At 41.5% G+C, this 18921-nt stretch overlaps 1 gene segment (V, D, J or C); it reads left to right on the top strand.

Moving 5' to 3' along the window:
- Positions 1 to 1485: 1485 nt before the first annotated feature.
- Positions 1486 to 18921, top strand: part of LOC119775922 — a 75173-nt gene continuing 57737 nt past the window's right edge. Inside the window, 2 exon segments of the V gene segment in view lie at positions 1486 to 1534; positions 1660 to 1955. Of these exon segments, the coding sequence occupies positions 1486 to 1534; positions 1660 to 1955 (345 nt within the window).

Genomic DNA, 18921 nt, shown 5'->3' with positions numbered 1-18921 from the left:
TAATATCTCATATGCCTGTTGTTAGATATACATTTTATAGATTTTTCAATTTATCACAGACAGTTTCACATTTCATCTTTTTTTGTTGTGCCGTTTTTCATTGCTGTACACTAGTTTATCTTCTACTGAAAGTCATTCAGTAATGTAGTCTTTCTACATATTATTCCATTCATGTGTGGGATTCTTTCCATCTGGATGCCTATGGTTGTTTCTACTAAGTGTCTTTGTATTATTCCGTCATTGGCTGGCGACCTGCCCAGGGTGTACCGCGCAATATTAAAAGTTAAGAAATAAGCCCATTTGTTACAGGCCCTGGTTTGGTGGAGTTCAGGGGCTTGAGTCACAGGACAGTTTGTTAGCCTGCCGACTGTGCCAAATAAAACATGTGCATTGTTAGTGTTTTTGAAAATGGTCTCAGAAAAAAAGATTGTGTAGTATTTTTAAATTTTAAATTATATCTGTAAATTCTCTCCTTAGAGATATTATATTGAGTCCGTATTACAGACTTTCGTAATCTGCATTCAGCTTTTCAACACTCTCCTTTGTCATTTCAAAATGGTCAAGCCCTTCTGCAGACTTTTTCTTCTCAGAAAAGAGAAAATTTACTTTAACTGGAGCAACCTAATCAGTGATGTCCGAAGTTAAGCACCACTGATCCTTCTTTCCAGGCGCTGCTGGACTTTAAGAACATCACTGGTCCCCAAAAAAACCCTTAATAAGGATTTACATAATGGTTAAAGCCACATTTTTAAACATTGAGTTGTAACTTTGAGCTTGCTGTTATTTTATGCCCTTTGTTACAAAAACATTTTGTAGCTTAGTCAGCTATCACACTCAGTCAATCAAGCCTGTTTTCTTTCTAAATGTTGTTAATCCCCATTCATGTCTGGGATTCCTTCATTGTACTATTGCTTCCTCTCTCCCTAAAAAAACATAATTGTTAGATTTTGCTAATGTTACCATCACCCTTAGATGAGTGTGGACACCTATGGTTGTTTCTGCTGAGTGTCTTTGTGTTGTTCTGTCATTGGCTGGTGACCTGTCCAGGGTGTACCCCGCCATTTATCCAAAGACTTCTGGAAATGTAGCACCATGCCCCTGTAACCCTGACGGACAAAATGGTTGAGAGGATGGCTGGATGGATGGATGGATGGATGGATGGATGGATGGATGGATGGATGGATACACAGATTGAACTTACCTATCCTATCGTATATATTGTTCATTTAAGAAAACTTCAGATTTCTATTTATTTCATGTAAATCACTGACTGAGGTTTTAGAATAACTGAGCTGAACATGAAAGGTGAACTAAATATTCTCAGAAAATGAAGTGGCGGTTTGGATTATCTCTGTTCTTCCTGTTTCATCAGAGCAGGTGTTGATTTGCATGATCTAAATTCATCTCTGCTCCTCACAGTTTAAGTTCCTCTGTTACAGAAGGTCCAACGTGTGTTTCTGCTCTGACTCTGAAACCTGCATCAGGATGATGTCTCCAGTAACTCTGATTGCTCTGTTGGGTTTTCTCACTCAGGGTCAGACTGACTTTTAAGGCTATTGGATAGTTTTTATTTTTATTTTCTTTGAACTCAAACTGAACATTTTATCTATTGTTTTTCTTTAATCTTCTGAATTAAAATAGATTTTTCTTTCATTTCAGCTTCATCTGCCAACAATTTCCTGACTCAGTCTGAAAGATCAAAGTCAGTGAGTGTTGGAGCCACTGTGACCATCAGCGCCACAGGAAGCTCTAATATTGGTCCTGATCTGAGTTGGTACCTTCAGAAACCCGGACAGCCTCCCAAACTTCTTATATACAGCGCTTCAACACTGTTCTCAGGAACTCCATCTAGAATCAGAGGCAGTAGATCTGGATCTGATTACACTTTAACCATCAGTGGAGTTCAGGCTGAGGATGCGGGAGATTATTACTGTCTGGGCAACCATGGTGGTGGTGTGTTCACACAGTGATTTTTGGCTGTACAAAAACCTCCCTCAGTAAGACTGCAGACACACTGAGCTGTTAGAGTAGAAACTGACTGCAGCTGCTGAGGAGGAAGAGACCCTGATACAGACCACTGAACACAGAGCTGACAGAAACCTCACCAAGCACTAAGGTCACTTATGATAGATATCATTTATCATTTAAAGATGCTTATTTTGATGTTTACTAGTAGTCAAAATGTATTTAATAATGCTTTTATTTAGCTTATCACAAAACTCCAAAGAAAGATTGTAATAAAAACAAAAGTTAATTGTTAAATCAATAATCCAAATATAGAGTTAATTTTATCAGCCACCCGAACAAACTTAATATAGAGGCTAGAAAGAAAAAAATTATTTTAAATGTTAATCAGTAAACAAAATTATAACATTTTTATAGTTCAATGTCTTACATAAACTAAAAGGCTGCCAAAGCATAGGTCCACCCATCCATCTTATTCCATCAGGGTAACACAAAGATATACAACCACGCACACACACTCAGCTCAAAGGACAATTTAAAGATGCCACCAGAGAGAACCCTCGCATTCACAGAGAGAACATACAAACTCCATGCAAAAAGAGCCGGGACTGAAATCGAACCTAAAAACTTCTTGCTCCAAGGCATCAGCGCATCAAACTTCTCCACTGCCCAGTCCCACATGAAGTCTATATTCCTATTTTCACTATAGCCACTGGTTCTGTTTTTTTCTGCACTTATTTTCACTTTTAAGTTAATCATCAGTAAAACAGGAGAACGAAATCAAAAGGATCAAATATACTGACCGCTGAACTGGGAAAATATATTCTAGTGAAGTCAGTTCGGTTCCTAAACATACAAATCAGCCTTGAAAATGTTATGCATCTGTACTTTAACCATCAGGGGTGTTCTGGATGAATATGCTGAAGATTATTAATGTCTGGGTTGCTATAGTGATTGAATGTGGGTTTACAAAGTGATGTAGACCTTTTTCAGTCTTACTGTGGGCTGCAGGTTTAGAGAGATCATGAGAACTAAGTCAATGACACATCTCAGAGGCTGCTGTAAAAAAAATGTTCAAACTATTAATTTATTGCTTTTACTATTTGTTATATTTATATTATACCCAATTCTAACAGAGAATCTGTTATTTTAAATATGGATTGCCAACAAGGTTTTAGGAAACTTGAAAGGAGACTAAAAACAACATGAGATGAGATTTCAACAAGTACACAAAAATAAACACAAAGAAAATGATTATTATAAATCTGCACTTTTATTGAAACAATTAGTTCACTTCAGGTTTTATTAAAGAGCATTTTACAATGATTTTAGAAATCTGTTCAGACATGAAGCTGCAGCTCTACTCTGAGCAGCGGTTAGGGTCCAGGGTTTGAGTGACAGGACTCTGTCCACTCTGATTGGCCTCACAGCTCACTGAGCCCGCCTTCCTCCACTGGTCTGCAGGGAGGCTCAGGGTGCTGCTCCAGCTGTAGCGGCAGTCCCTCCCCAGGACCTCCAGGCTGTTAGACACCCCTGAGGACCTGCTGCTGCCCCCCACCTTCCAGCCCAGCCTCCAGGTTGAAGGGAAGCCCCCGCTGGCCAGACACACCAGTGTGACACTGCTCTGCTGCTGCTCCGCTTTGGAGGGGGGGAGGACGGTCAGGGTGGGACGCACCACACCCACTGGAGGAGAGAGGGGGAGGAGAGGGGGAGAAAAGACCCAGGAATGAGAATGAGAGCTGCTAAAAACACCTTCAAAGCTTCATTCTTCATGCTTAATGATGACATCTTCATACGTCTCTGATAATCAGTGACTCTTAATAATGAATCCCTGAGATGATTTTCTGATGATTAAACTGAGAGAGCTGAAACACTCATGAGGAAACAGTTCAAACGTTGACATCTGTTTCTTTCACTTCCTTTAAACTACATGGAAAACAAATGAAGCATGAAGACAAAGCTGATCTGAGTTTACTAATAAAATATTAGTTCAGTTTAACAGGAATCCAGATCAGATATTTACTATTAATTAACATCCTAACAAAAGGATGATGAAAAAAGACACCTTAGAATTAGAAATAAAGGGTAAAGAAGAAAAACAATTTTGAATAGGAATTAAATACGGCTGTAAAAAGGAATTAAACATTAAACCATATAAAGTAGATAATATTGATCTACACATTTTATGGCTGCACAAGAAAATAAGTTTAATTTTTGCTCTGATTTAAACTATTTACAATCCAGAGCAAACACTGACTTCTACAAGGCTCATCTTCAGAGATTTCCCCCCCAAACTGCAGTAAAGTTGCTGCAAAACTTTCTTTTTAGTTTATTAGATAAAAAAGCAAAAAAAAAAAAAAAAAACATTTCAATTTAGCAGCAGAAAATCTTTCTTGTACTTACAGTCAACGATGAGTTTGGTTCCTCCACCAAAAGTCCACCACAGTGATAGAAACTCATTAAGAGGCCGTACAAAAACCTCCTGCTCTCACAGCAAACAAATTTTTTTCTGAAATGTTGCATTTCAGAGTAAAAACATAACAGTTTATATTTCATTTTTTCAACAAATCCTCAAGGATTTGTTCAGCTTTAAATTGATTAATAATTTATGATTTGTTTCTTTATTTTATCACCCAAGAGAGGCAAACATTTCTTTGCCTCATGGGAGAGTGTTGTAACATACTTCAGTAATTCATGTTTTATTTTTTGTAAAACCTAAAATAGGTTTTCAAAAAATAATCTAAGTTATACAAATCTCAAAACTATTAAATTATATATATCTGTTATAAGTGTTGCTGTATTAGAATATTAGAAATATCTGTTGGTAAAAGGGAAGAAATATTTATACCTTTAAAAGAGATTTGCTTTAAATCCAAATACCAAAATTCTTCTTGTCTCTATTTTATCTTCTTCTCTTTTGTTTAGGTGTTGAATAGTTTATATCCAGCCACTCTTTGTTCAGATGTTGTGTCTCTGTTTGTCTCCAGTGCGCTGAGAGCAGAGAAATCATTTCCATAGAGAGGAGGCTTTGCATGGTCAGCTGATCCTCCAGGGAACTGAGAAGGTTTATAGTCCTGAGAGTTCAACACTGCAGGACTCTGATCTGTCAGTCAAGCAGCAGAAACAACAAGCACCATGACTCTCATCTCCATCCTCATCTGGACGCTGACCTGCTGCTGTTTAACAGGTTCATTCCCTCACCAACATTTCTAACATGATGTGCTGCTTTTTCTCTCATGTCTTTCTGCTGATAAATGAAGGATTTGTTTCTGTCTGCAGGATGCAGCGCTCAGGTGACTGTGACTCAGCCTCCAGTGGAGACATTTACTGCAGGATCAACTGTCACTATTCGGTGTACAACAAATCCTGCTGTTTTTAAATATGATGATGGTGATGATGCTTTGTTCTGGTATCAGCAAAAACCAGGACAGCCTCCAAAGCTCCTGATAAAATACGCAAAAACGCTTCATACAGAAACACCAGATCGGTTTAGTGGCAGTGGAAGGAACTCTGACTTCACTTTGACGATCACTGGAGTCCAGGCTGAAGATGCAGCAGTTTATTTCTGTAAGAGCCTACATCAAATAGCAGGCTCATGGGCGTTCACACAGTGATTTTTAGCTGTACAAAAACCTCCCTCAGTCAGACTGCAGTCACACTGAGCTGTTAGAGCAGAAACTGACTGCAGCTGCTGAGGAGGAAGAGACCCTGATACAGACCACTGAACACAGAGCTGACAGAAACCTCACCAACCACTAAGGTCACTTGTGATAGATAACATTTATCAATTAAAGATTCCTGAGTTGTTTACCAGTAAATGTCAAAATTAACTTAAAACATACTTACCTGTAGGTGAGTTTTGATAAACTCCAACTAAAGATGGCGTTGAAGGAAGGAGTGTTCCCTGCAACTGGAGGGATGTTGGTTCAAGACGTTCCGACTTTCAGCGTCATTGTGTCCCTGGGCAAGACACTTCACCTGCATTGCCTACTGATGGTGGTAAGAGGGACTGGTGGCGCCAGTGTAGCCGTGCTTCTGCCAGTGAGCCTCAGGGCAGCTCTGGCTATTCAATTCAATTCAGTTTATTTATATAGCGTCAATTCACAACTTGTCATCTTAAGGCACTTTACAATTCAACCAGATCATAAGTGAAATTGCTTCGAAGGTTTCTATCTAAGTAAAACCAGTTAATTGCATCAACTCATTGACTCAAAGGCAATTCCTCACACCAAACATGCTTACAGAGACAGTGGAGAGGAAAAACTCCTTTTTAAATAAAAGAAACCTACAGCAGAACCAGGCTCAGTGTGGGCGGCGATCTGCCGAGGCCAACTGGGGTTCAAGGACACAATGTAGTTTGTCACCATCAGTGTGTGAGTGAATGACTGAACGTAGTGGTCAAGTCTACTGACTTGAGAAAGGGCTGTACAGGCCATATACCATTTATAGAGTTAATCTCATCAGCCACTTGCACAAACTTGATATACAGGCTAGAAATATAAAACCTTTAAACAAAGTCTGGCAGTAATACTAGAACGCATGGATAGCTACATTAAGGGGGAAAATTATATCTGTAGGATCAAAGTTAGAGAAAGACAGACTTACATGATACATAATATTTAGGACATTCTTACAATTCCTACTATACCTTATATTTTATGTCAAAATATATACTTTATATACAAATATGAAAAAATCTTTAGATGCCAGTCCTAAGCAGCAAAAACCCTGATTAAAAAATTTAAATGGCCATTAAAAAGAAATTCTAAATTTTATAAGAAAATTTTTGTTTAATCTAAACACTGAAAGGCTCTCAGGGCATCAGGTCAATATAAGGATTTTTAATATTTTCACTATTTAATTTTTTTCTCTCCGAATCTCTTTTTGATTTCATTTCCTAAGATTTTTTTTCCCCCAGGATTGTAAATTGTTAACTGAAAAACCAAACATGGAACAAAATCCTTGGTTCTGTTGACATCAGGAACAAGCAGTTCAACAGGAGAACCACAATCAAGAAGTCCGATATACCCAATTCAATCAGTTTTATTGTGAAGATTTTTTTTATAAAGTCTCCTGGATTTCTAAACACACACAAACCAGCCTTGAATATACTAATGGATCTGCAGGGCGAAACGTCTCATTCTGACCAAGACTGTTGAAAATTAAACACAAATATTTACTCCTTATTCCACTATTGTGCTTCTTTGATCGTTTAAAATCCCTATAAAAATCCAAACATTCTTGTTACTTTTTTGAAGTACAAAAAGTATCTATTAAGATTTATGAAGTGATTTTTAGAGCATTAGATTATAGATGAATTATCGTCTATAACGTGTTTAAATTTATGCTGAGTTTGTTACATTGTCTGTGTATTGTGTAATTTCTTGTACCTTTAACATCTGATAATATGAATACATATAAATATATATTGGTACTTCATTGTAGTAACTAACAGCGGGGAACATTCTTAAAATCTGTGTTTTTCTTTATATTCAGTTTTTATCTACACTATGTGCAGAATTATTAGGCAAATTAGTATTTCGACCACATCATCATTTTTATACATGTTGTCCTACTCCAAGATGTATAGGCTTGAAAGCCAAATACCAATTAAGTAAATCAGGTGTTGTGCATCTCTGTAATGAGAAGGGGTGTGGCCTAATGACATCAACACCCTATTTAAGGTGTTCTTATTAGGCTACTTCATTTGCTTTGGCAAAATGGGTCAGAAAAGAGATTTGATAGACTCTGAAAAGTAACAAAATCGCAAAATCAAGTGGTTCATGGCAAATAGCCAACAGTGGTGCAAGAAGCGTGTTGAAAAAAGAAAACGCAAAATAACTCCCCATAAATTGAGAAGGATCAAGTGTCAAGCTACCAGGAAGCCATTAGCCACCAGTTGTGGCATATTTCAGAGCTGCAACATGTCTGGAGTGCCGAGAAGCATAAGGTGCTCAATACTCAGGGTACTGGCCAGGGTAAGGAAAGCAGAAAAAAGGCCACCTTTGAACAAGACACACAAGACAAAACTTCAAGATTGGGCCAAGAAATATCTGAAGACTGATTTCTCCAAGTTTTGGTCTGAGGAAATGAGAGCGAGTCTTGATGGGCCAGATTGATGGGCACCAGGCTGGATCAGTAAAGGGCAGCAAGTTCCTTATCGACTCAGACACCAGCAAGGTGGAGGTGGGGTACTGGTATGGGCTGGTATCATCAAAGATGAGCTTATGGGACCTTTTCAGGTTGATGATGGAGTCAAGATCAATTCCCAGACCTACTGCCAGTTTCTGGAAGACACATTCTTTAAACAGTGGAACAAGAAGAAGTCGCCTTAATTCAAGAAACACATGATATTCATGCAGGACAATGCTCCGTCACACGCATCAAAATACACCACAGCCTGGCTGGTCAGAAAAAGTCTAAAAAGAGAAAAAAATATTACGTGGCTCCTTTGTTCACCTGATCTGAATGCCATCGAGAACCTGTGGTCCTTCATGAAATGTGAGATCTACACGGATGGAAAACAGTCCACCTCTCTGAACAGTGTCTGGGAGGCTGTGGTGGCTGCTGCACAGAATGTGGATCGCAAACGGATGAACACACTGACAGAATTATAGAATCTATGGATGGAAGGCTGTTAAGCATCATGGTGAAGAAAGGTGGCTATATTGGTCACTGATTTGTTTTTTTTTGTTTGTTTTTTTGAATGTCGCAAATATTTATTTCTGAATTTTGAGTTGTTATATTGGTTTACCTGGTGAAAATAACCAATTGAGATGGGTATATATTTGTTTTTTATTACGTTGCCTAATAATGCACACACAGATATCCTTATAAAATGGCCGAATCTAAAAAAACACATTACCTTCAAAAATATGAAACTTTGATATTAAGGAGTCTTTCGGGTTGATTGAGAACACAATTGTGGCCCAATAATAAAAATAATCCTCAGAAATACAACTTGCCTTATAATTCTGCACACAGTGTAACTTTCACACTGTTACTCTGTAATTTCATCCCTGTAGTTTACTTTATCTTTACATGGTCAGCTTTATCTCACCCATACACTCTTTCTCAATTTCTTCCTGATATCTTTTTATATCTGCCATACAATCAGACAAAATAGGCTTATGGTTTAATTAATGTGCATTTTGTTTTCTGGCACAAGAGGGCAGTACCTTACTTTGCTGTATGTCATAAAAAGTGAAACCTCTCATCCAGCTCCACCTGTGTGGTTCCTATTTTAATCTGAATATCAGCTACAATTGCCTGAACATCAGCACTAATCTGTGTGGTTCATTTTTTTGGTGTACGATATGATTCTATCTTTTTTATTCACATCGACAAAGATGTGTCTGAATATACTGCTGACTGTCCAGATTCATGGTCAGTGACTCAGTCTCCTGCTGTGAAGTCTGCTGATTTGGGGGAGATGGTATCTCTGAGCAGAACAACCAATAATGGAGTTGATGATATTCTAAGTTGGTATCTGCAGAAACCTGGGCAGCCTCCTCAGCTGCTTTTTTAAAATATACTGTAGGTCATCTGGTCTGAATCATCAGCAACAGTGGATCTGAGCCTCAGTTCACTCTGACAATCAGTGGAGTTCAGGCTGATGCAGCAGATAATTACTGTGAATCTATGCAGCGTACACACCCAAACAAAAACCTCTCTGAGATCTGAAGGGAAGGAGATGGACATGCACCACTGCTCACATGAAAGGTTTCCCCTCACACACACATACAGGGAGAAAAAAGAGGGTGGTGACTTACAGGAATGGGAACTAAATCTCTGGCTTTCATATACTGAACATTTCCATTTCCATCTCTCACATATCCAATGGTTTAGTCATGTTCAAATCTAACTCCAAGAAAAGAACATCTATTTTCATTTTTATGATATTGTGAAATAAAATGCTCAGGAGGAAAGCATGTCATTTTCTCTTCTGTCTGCTTCCACCCAGAAGGTTTTTTTTTTTTTTTTCTTTTACAGGCAATAACTTTTACATATAAAAGTATTAATAAAACATCTTGAGGGTTTTATTTACCATGACTCACACCAGTAGGGTAATCTGGTGTTAAAGGTGTAAATTTTAACTATATTTATTGGTTGTTTTTAGGACTAATGGGGCTCTCTGCATTTATCCTGTACAAAATTAACATGTTTATGTTTATTCTAAGTAAAAACTAAATTAAAACATAATTTTACAACCATTTTCATAAGAGATGTAAGTGTTGTTGAATATTATATTCCTGTTTTTAATTGCATTGTTTTTTTGTTTTTTTGTGTGTGTGTAAATTTTAGTCTGCTGGTTCTATATGCCCGTTGTTAGATGAGTATTGTTTCAGTTTCACATTTCATTTTTTCTGGTTGTGCCGTTTTTCATAGCTGTACACTAGTTTCTCTTCAATTGAAAGTCACTCAGGCATGTGGTCTCTCTACATATTATCCCCGTTCATCTGTGGGAATCTTTCCATGTGGATGCCTATGGTTTTTTCTACTGAGTGTCTTTTTTATATATATATAAATTTAATCAAAAAGGTTTTACAAACAAACAATTACACAGAAGAACATTAGTCAGGTGTTCTAAAATAAAATAATTAAAAGGAATGTAATTACTTTACACTATTCTTTGAAATAATGTTATTCAATTAATTACATGAATTGCTTATTGAATTCAATTAATATAAGGGATTTAATGCAAAAAAACATCTGAAGTTGGGGGACATTTTGGAATACTTACATTTATGTATATGAAATTTGCCATACAAAATGAATGGGTTTGTAATAAATGTCTTTATGGGCAAAATACAGTATTATACTCTTAAAGTCAATGACAATATATGTTGGGAGTTTATATTGTTCAAGAAGAGTCCATAAGAAATTGATAGATTGGGCACATTGATAGAATAAATGAGATAAGGTTCCTGCTTCCATATAGACTTAGACTCAACTTTATTTATCGCATTTGGGATTACTCCTTCAGGGAAGTTCTAGTTCCAGTACTTTATATGGGGTACAAAGATTTAGAGCAAATTACTATTAAAGATAAAAAAAAATGACAGACAATATAAAAATAGTGTATATAGTCCCAAAAAGGCATAAAAAAGAAAAAAAGTTGTAATGTCCTGGGATATGATTCCCTTAGATATAAAAATATATCTGCACAGTAGAGAGCTAAGGGAAGAGTACAAATTAGTTGACTTGGTTTTTTGCACATGCACTGCAGAAATGTACTGACTATATAAATAAATGAAAATTAAATGGACTACAGAGTAGTTGACTTGGATTACTTAACTTGTCCTGCAGAGATGTACTGACTTATAAATTAGTGAAAAAATAAAAAAAAATTACACAGGCTATACAGTAGCTGGCATGTGTTATTGCACAGTGAGAGAAAAGAATATTGCATGAGTGACAATAAGTAATGTTTTGCATAAGATGTCCAAGGAGAGGGGTGCTGACCCTTGTCCCTCTTCCTTTCACCTCCTCCATCCCCAAAGTGAGGAGTTGTGCAGCTTGATGGTATATTAAAAAAAGTGCATTTACCTTCAATATCTGAATATTTAGAAAAATATGAATTTGTCGGATATATTGTGTAAAATTTTGATGTCAGTCTCCTTTATCTTATTGGAGATAGAGTACAGATAAGGCAAAAACCAGGCCTTTTTCCAGTCAGTGTCCATAAAGATGTTATCCCAAAATGCTTTTCCTCGTGGATTTATCCTCATTTCTTCTCTACTGAGTGTCTTTGTGTTGTCCTGTCTTTGGCTGGTGACCTGCCCAGGGTGTACCCAACCATTTTTTCAGTTAAGATATAAGCCCATCTGTTACAGGCCCTGGTTTGGTGGAGTTCAGGGGCTACAGTCACAGGAGGGTTTCTTAGCCTGTCGACAGTGACAAATAAAATTCAAGCATTGTTAATGTTTTTGCAAATGGTCCCAGAGAAGAAAGATTCTCTTGCATTTTTCAGTTGTAAATTATATCTGTATAATTCTTAAAGATATGATATTGAACCTAGATTCCAGAATTGTCGTGATATGCATTCAGCTTTTAGACATTCCTTTTTGTAATTTCTAAATGGTGGGGCACTTCTGCAGACTTTTTCTTCACAGAAAAAACTTTAACTGGAGCAACTTAATGGGTGAAGTCTGAAGTTTCAAACCACAGATTCGTATTTCCAGCAGATAGCTGGATTTTATAACCATCACTGTTCCCATGTTTACATTGTTAAAGACACATTTTTACACATTTTGTTGTAAATTTTAGTTTGTTGTTATGTTATGCCCATTGTTACAAAAACATTTTCTAAATTAGTCAGCTATCACAATCAGTTTCACATTTCATTTTTGATAGCGGCACAGTATTTTTTTTCCTACTGAAAGTCATTTAAACTTGTCTTTCTAAATGTTCTTAAAGCCCGATCATATCTGGGATTTCTTCCATGTACTTTTACTTGCTCTCTCACTTCAATAGCATAATTGTGTCATGATGGGTCTTAAGTTCTTAGCCCACATGCAGAACACAACGGAGGCTGGGTAAAAGTTTAACAGAGTTTATTGAGTATACACAAAACACAAGATCATGAACTGGATCAGGAACTGCTCCGTGCTGATTCACTGAAGTCTTGATAGAGTCCGAGCTTCTCTTTGAGAGAGAGGGAACCGTTGGGTCCAGAGACTGTTGTTGGGAGCTGGAGAAAATCCCATCTTTCTCCAGCAGAGTCCGCCGTGGATCCTCTGAGGGAGCCTCCTGCACAGGTGCAGCTCATCAAGACCATCAGAGGATCCACTACTTAAGCTGCCTTCAGACCTTGCCTCAACGCCGCAGTGTTGTTCCAGTTGGTCAGCGCTAAAGCCTTGCTCCTTGTGAATCTCCATGACTTTGAATCCAGATTGGATTCTAACTTCTCTCTCTGTGTTCCCAGGAAACCCAAGTCTCCTCTGTGAAAGCTCTAGGAGAGCTAACCTGCCGAGCCGACCCTCTGAGCCAAACCCTGAAGACTTTCTGAGAAACCCCAAGCAGCTCAGGACTAGAGCTGGAAAAACCAAACCAAGGTCTGTCCGAGCTAGACGTGAGACGCTGAAGCAGCTACGGACTCTGCTGATAAACTCTTCTCCAGAACCAACAGAGACTCCCCCAAGGAGAAAAACTCAAGAACCCTCAAGGTACTATCTGAGCTCACTTGAAAACCAAACCCTGCCAGCAGTTCATAACAGCTCTGTCTCTCACGCAGACTCCAGTGAAACCAGGACCCAGGCCCGAACCAGATTCCTGTACATTCTGTGCTTGTGCTTTAATAAACTGTTAAACTTTTATCCTCGTGTCCGCCTTGTGGTGTTCTGCATAACTGGGTCTCCATTTGAGAACCCATCATGACAGAACACTGCGGCCAAACTCAAGGCCCAGCAGAACATCTCCGTCAACTACTAGAGGAGCGGGATGCCCAAATCCACAGACAGGTTCAAACTCTGAGTGAGTTAAATTCTCAAATTGATTTCCAGGATCATCTTGTCCGTAATTTCTCTAGTAGATTGAACAATGCTAACGCTACCCCTTCTCCACAACCATTTCCGGGTCCTGTTCCCCCTCCGAGGTCACCAGCAGTGACGTCATCAGAGTTCCGCCCCAGTCTACCAGAAAAGTTCTCTGGCAAAATGAAAGATTGCAGGGGATTTTTATTTCAATGTCGTTTGATTTTTATGAACTCCCCTGGTTGTTTTCCCACGGACCACAAGAAGATAACATTTATTCTTTCTCAGTTAACAGGAAGAGTCTTGGAATGGGCTCAGGCCAGATTTGCATCCGACGACAGCTTAAACTGCTATTTTTCAGACTTCATCTCAGAATTTAACCAGGTATTCAATCAGGAAACTGACCAAGCTATTGATTCCAGAGCTCTTTTTAGCCTCAAACAGGGAAGTTCATCGGTGGCAGATTTTTCGATTAACTTCCGGGTTAAGGCGGCAGCTTCCGGATGGAACCAAAGCACCTTAAAAGGAGCTTTCTTCATGGCATTAAATGAACAGATTAAAGATGAACTAGCAACCCTCGACGAACCTGCTTCCCTCGAAGATTTAATCCGCCTCTCCATTAGACTTGATAATAGGATTCGAGCCAGAAACAGTTCTAAGAAGCAGAGCAATTTCTCTCCTGCCCCTCTTAACGTGACTGTGTGTTCTCCCTCTACAGAGCAGATGCCCACTCAGAGGTCTAAGCCCCAGTCTCTTCCATTGCCTGTTCAGGCCTCTCATTCGGGAGAAGGGGACTCCGAACCCATGCAGGTGGGACACACTAGGCTCACTCCTGAGGAGAGACAGAGGCGATTCCTAAGTAAACTATGTATCTACAGCGGCGAGAGTGGACATTTTATCGCCTCCTGCCCGGCAAGATCAAAAGCCGGGGCCCGCCAGTGGATCTGAGGAGTCTGGCGGGCCAAATTAACACAACAAAATCTCCTCGTTTGTTGCTTCCAGCCACCCTCTTCTGTGATAACCAGAGTCTCTCTTTTTCCGCCTTCATCGACTCAGGCTGTGAGTGTAACTTAATAGACTCTAACCTCGTCCAGCAACTTCACATAAAGACCGTTCCCCTCTCTCAGCCTCTCTGTGTGTCAGCCATCGACGGAAAAAGACTCCACCGTGTTACCCACCAAACCCAGCCCCTCGAGCTACTTCTATCAGGTAACCACCGAGAGACAATAACCTTCTTTGTTTTTCCCTCTGCATGTTCCCCGCTGGTCCTCGGGTTTGAGTGGTTGGAGAAGCATAACCCTCACATTAACTGGACTAAACGTCTCCTGGAATCATGGTCCACTACGTGCCACGAAACATGCCTTCGTTCTGCTGCCCCTATGTTGGGGCCTCCTAGTGGTGGGGGGGAGATGGACTCTCCTGACCTTTCTTCAGTTCCCTCTGAGTACCATGACTTAGCCCCTGTCTTCAGTAAGGTCAGTGCTACGTCCCTACCTCCACACAGACCATACGATTGTGCCATTGAACTTTTACCTGGTGCTCCTCTTCCAAGCAGCAGACTGTATAACATTTCCAAGCCTGAAAGAGAAACTATGGAGAAATACATCAACGAATCATTAGCTGCTGGAATTATTCGTCCTTCATCCTCTCCGTTGGGTGCAGGTTTCTTCTTCGCGGGCAAGAAGGATGGTTCCCTGAGGCCATGCATTGATTATCGGGGTTTGAACCAGATCACAATTAAAAATAAATACCCTTTGCCTCTTCTTGCTTCTGCTTTTGAACCTGTACAGGGTGCTACAGTGTTTACTAAGTTGGACTTAAGAAACGCCTATCATCTTCTGAGGATACGAGAGGGCGATGAATGGAAAACTGCCTTTAAGACTCCTTTGGGCCAATTCGAATATCTGGTAATGCCCTTTGGTTTAACCAACGCTCCTGCCTGTTTCCAGGCCCTAGTAAACGATGTTCTCAGAGATTTCCTCAACGTGTTTGTTTTTGTGTACATTGATGACATTCTCATTTATTCCAAGGATCTCAATGAACACAAGAGACATGTTCGCCTTGTCTTACAGAGACTACTGGAGAATAAGCTGTTCGTGAAAGCCGAGAAGTGCGAATTCCATCAACCGTCAGTCACCTTTTTGGGGTTTGTGCTCGAGGGCGGCCAGGTAAAACCTTCTGAGGATAAGATCAAAGCTGTTTTAGACTGGCCAGTCCCTGAGAACCGAAAACAGCTACAGAGGTTTTTAGGATTCGCTAACTTCTATCGTCGATTCATAAGGAACTACAGTCAAACCGCTCTTCCATTAACCTCTCTTACTTCCATCAAACGAACCTTTCAGTGGACCCCCGAGGCTCAAGCAGCATTTGAAAAACTAAAATCCTTGTTTTCCAGAGCTCCTGTTCTAATTCAACCTGATCCAGCTAAACAGTTCATCCTAGAGGTGGATGCTTCTGATTCCGGAGTTGGAGCGGTTCTCTCCCAAAGGCTCGACTCTGATCAAAAGATACACCCCTGTGCCTTCTTCTCCCGTAGGCTTTCCTCAGCTGAACAAAACTATGACGTGGGCGACCGTGAGCTCCTGGCTATTAAGCTGGCGTTGGAAGAATGGAGGCATTGGCTGGAGGGAGCGAAGCATCCAGTTCTCGTGTGGACAGACCACAAGAATCTGGCTCACATCCAGTCAACTAAACAGGCAAATCCTCGCCAATCCAGGTGGTCAATCTTCTTCTCACGCTTCAACCTTATCATTTCCTACAGACCCGGATCCAAGAACGTGAAGCCCGATTCTCTCTCTCGTCTCTACTCCGTCGATCATCCTGAGACACCTGAACCCATCCTCCCAGCTTCATGTACCATAGGAGTGGTCAACTGGGAGATATCGGACCTCATCAACTCTGCCCTAGCCACAGAACCAGACCCAGGTACCGGTCCGCCTAACCGTACATATGTCCCTTCTTCAGTCAGGTCCCGTCTCATCCAGTGGATGCACGCCGCCAAATTCACCGCTCATCCAGGAGTGAGTAGGACTATAGCTCTCATCTCCAGGCGCTTCTGGTGGCCCAAACTCCACAGAGACGTTAAGGAGTATGTGTTGGCTTGCCCCACCTGTGCCCGCAACAAAGCCTCACACCAACCTCCTTCTGGCCTGCTTCAACCACTTCCTGTTCCCTCGCGTCCATGGTCTCATATAGCTATTGATTTTGTCACCGGCCTCCCGGTCTCCCGAGGTATGTCCACTATTTTAACCATTGTTGATCGTTTCTCGAAGTCCTGCCATCTGGTTCCCCTCAGGAAACTTCCCACGGCCTTCCAGACAGCCCAGCTGTTAATAAAACATGTTTTCCGGCTTCATGGCATTCCCCAGGAGATTCTATCGGACAGAGGTCCACAATTCATCTCGCAGGTATGGAAGGCTTTCTGTTCTGCTCTCGGCTGCAAACCATCTCTCACTTCAGGTTACCATCCTCAATCAAACGGCCAGACAGAACGCATGAACCAGCAACTGGAATCCACCCTCCGCTGTCTCACTTCCAACAACCCCGTGGATTGGAGTCAATACCTCCCGTGGATAGAATATGCCCACAACTCTCTCCGTTCTGCATCCACTGGACAGTCCCCGTTTCAGGTCAGTCTCGGATACCAACCACCTCTTTTCCCGGCAGATGAGAGAGAGATATCGGTGCTGTCCGTTAATCATCACATCCGTCGCTGCCAGAGGATTTGGAGGGAGACAATCGCCACACTCAACCGGTCAACCGAGTCTGTCAAGCGTTTTGCTGACGCCAAGAGACGTCCCGCCCCTGAGTATTCCGTGGGCCAAGAAGTTTGGCTCTCCACTCGAGACATCCCCCTCAAGGGGATGTCTCGAAAGCTCTCCCCGAGATTCATTGGTCCTTTCAAAATTTCACGCATCATCAACCCTTCCTCTGTCCGTCTGCAACTTCCCCAGTCCCTCCGTATCCATCCCACTTTCCATGTCTCCCAGATCAAGCCTGTTTCCTCGAGCCCTCTGTGCCCACCGTCCGACTCCCCACCACCCGCCCTGGAGGTCGATGGCCATCCGGCCTTCACGGTGCGCCGCATCGTGAACTCCCGTCGACGAGGTCGCGGATGGCAGTACCTCGTCGACTGGGAGGGCTACGGACCTGAAGATCGTCAGTGGGTCCCAGGCTCGTACATCCTCGACCCTGCACTCATAGAGGAGTACGAGCGTTCCTGTCCTTCCACTTCCTCCGGACCGCCAAGGGGCGGTCGTTGAGGGGGGGGTACTGTTGGGAGCTGGAGAAAATCCCATCTTTCTCCAGCAGAGTCCGCCGTGGATCCTCTGAGGGAGCCTCCTGCACAGGTGCAGCTCATCAAGACCATCAGAGGATCCACTACTTAAGCTGCCTTCAGACCTTGCCTCAACGCCGCAGTGTTGTTCCAGTTGGTCAGCGCTAAAGCCTTGCTCTTTGTGAATCTCCATGACTTTGAATCCAGATTGGATTCTAACTTCTCTCTCTGTGTTCCCAGGAAACCCGAGTCTCCTCTGTGAAAGCTCTAGGAGAGCTAACCTGCCGAGCCGACCCTCTGAGCCAAACCCTGAAGACTTTCTGAGAAACCCCAAGCAGCTCAGGACTAGAGCTGGAAAAACCAAACCAAGGTCTGTCCGAGCTAGACGTGAGACGCTGAAGCAGCTACGGACTCTGCTGATAAACTCTTCTCCAGAACCAACAGAGACTCCCCCAAGGAGAAAAACTCAAGAACCCTCAAGGTACTATCTGAGCTCACTTGAAAACCAAACCCTGCCAGCAGTTCATAACAGCTCTGTCTCTCACGCAGACTCCAGTGAAACCAGGACCCAGGCCCGAACCAGATTCCTGTACATTCTGTGCTTGTGCTTTAATAAACTGTTAAACTTTTATCCTCGTGTCCGCCTTGTGGTGTTCTGCATAACTGGGTCTCCATTTGAGAACCCATCATGACAACTGTTTGTTCAGCAGAGTCCAAGAGCAGCTGCAGCGTCTTGCTTCTGACTTTAATGACAGACCTTGATCAGAGTTTCCAGCTCTTAACTAAGAGCAGCAGGGGAATCCACACAGGAATCTTCAGGTTTGGCTCACGAGGGCAATCTCGGCAGGTTAAGCTCATACAGAGCTTCAGGTTGAGACAGGTTTCCAAACTAGGTCAACACTGTGGCGTCGAAGCAAGGTCTGGCAGCTGGTTATAAAGGGCAGGTCTCTTGATGAGTAGATACGTCTCAGGTGTGCTGGAAGACTCCAGCTCCAGGAGACCCACGACGCACTCTGCTGGAGGAAGGTGGTACAGCTCCAGATCCCAACAAATTGTTAAGTTTATCAGTGTGTCAATTGCCCTTAGATGAGAGTGGATGCCTTCGGTTGTTTTTGCTGAGTGTCTTTGTGTTGTTCTGTTATTGGCTGGTGACCTGTCCACGGTGTACCCCGCCATTTATCCAAAGACTGCTGGAAATGTAGCACC

Source organism: Cyprinodon tularosa, unplaced genomic scaffold (assembly GCF_016077235.1).
Source record: "Cyprinodon tularosa strain WSP-4 unplaced genomic scaffold, ASM1607723v1 ctg120, whole genome shotgun sequence".
Classification (NCBI taxonomy): domain Eukaryota; kingdom Metazoa; phylum Chordata; class Actinopteri; order Cyprinodontiformes; family Cyprinodontidae; genus Cyprinodon; species Cyprinodon tularosa.
This window is presented reverse-complemented; position numbering and strand designations above follow the sequence as displayed.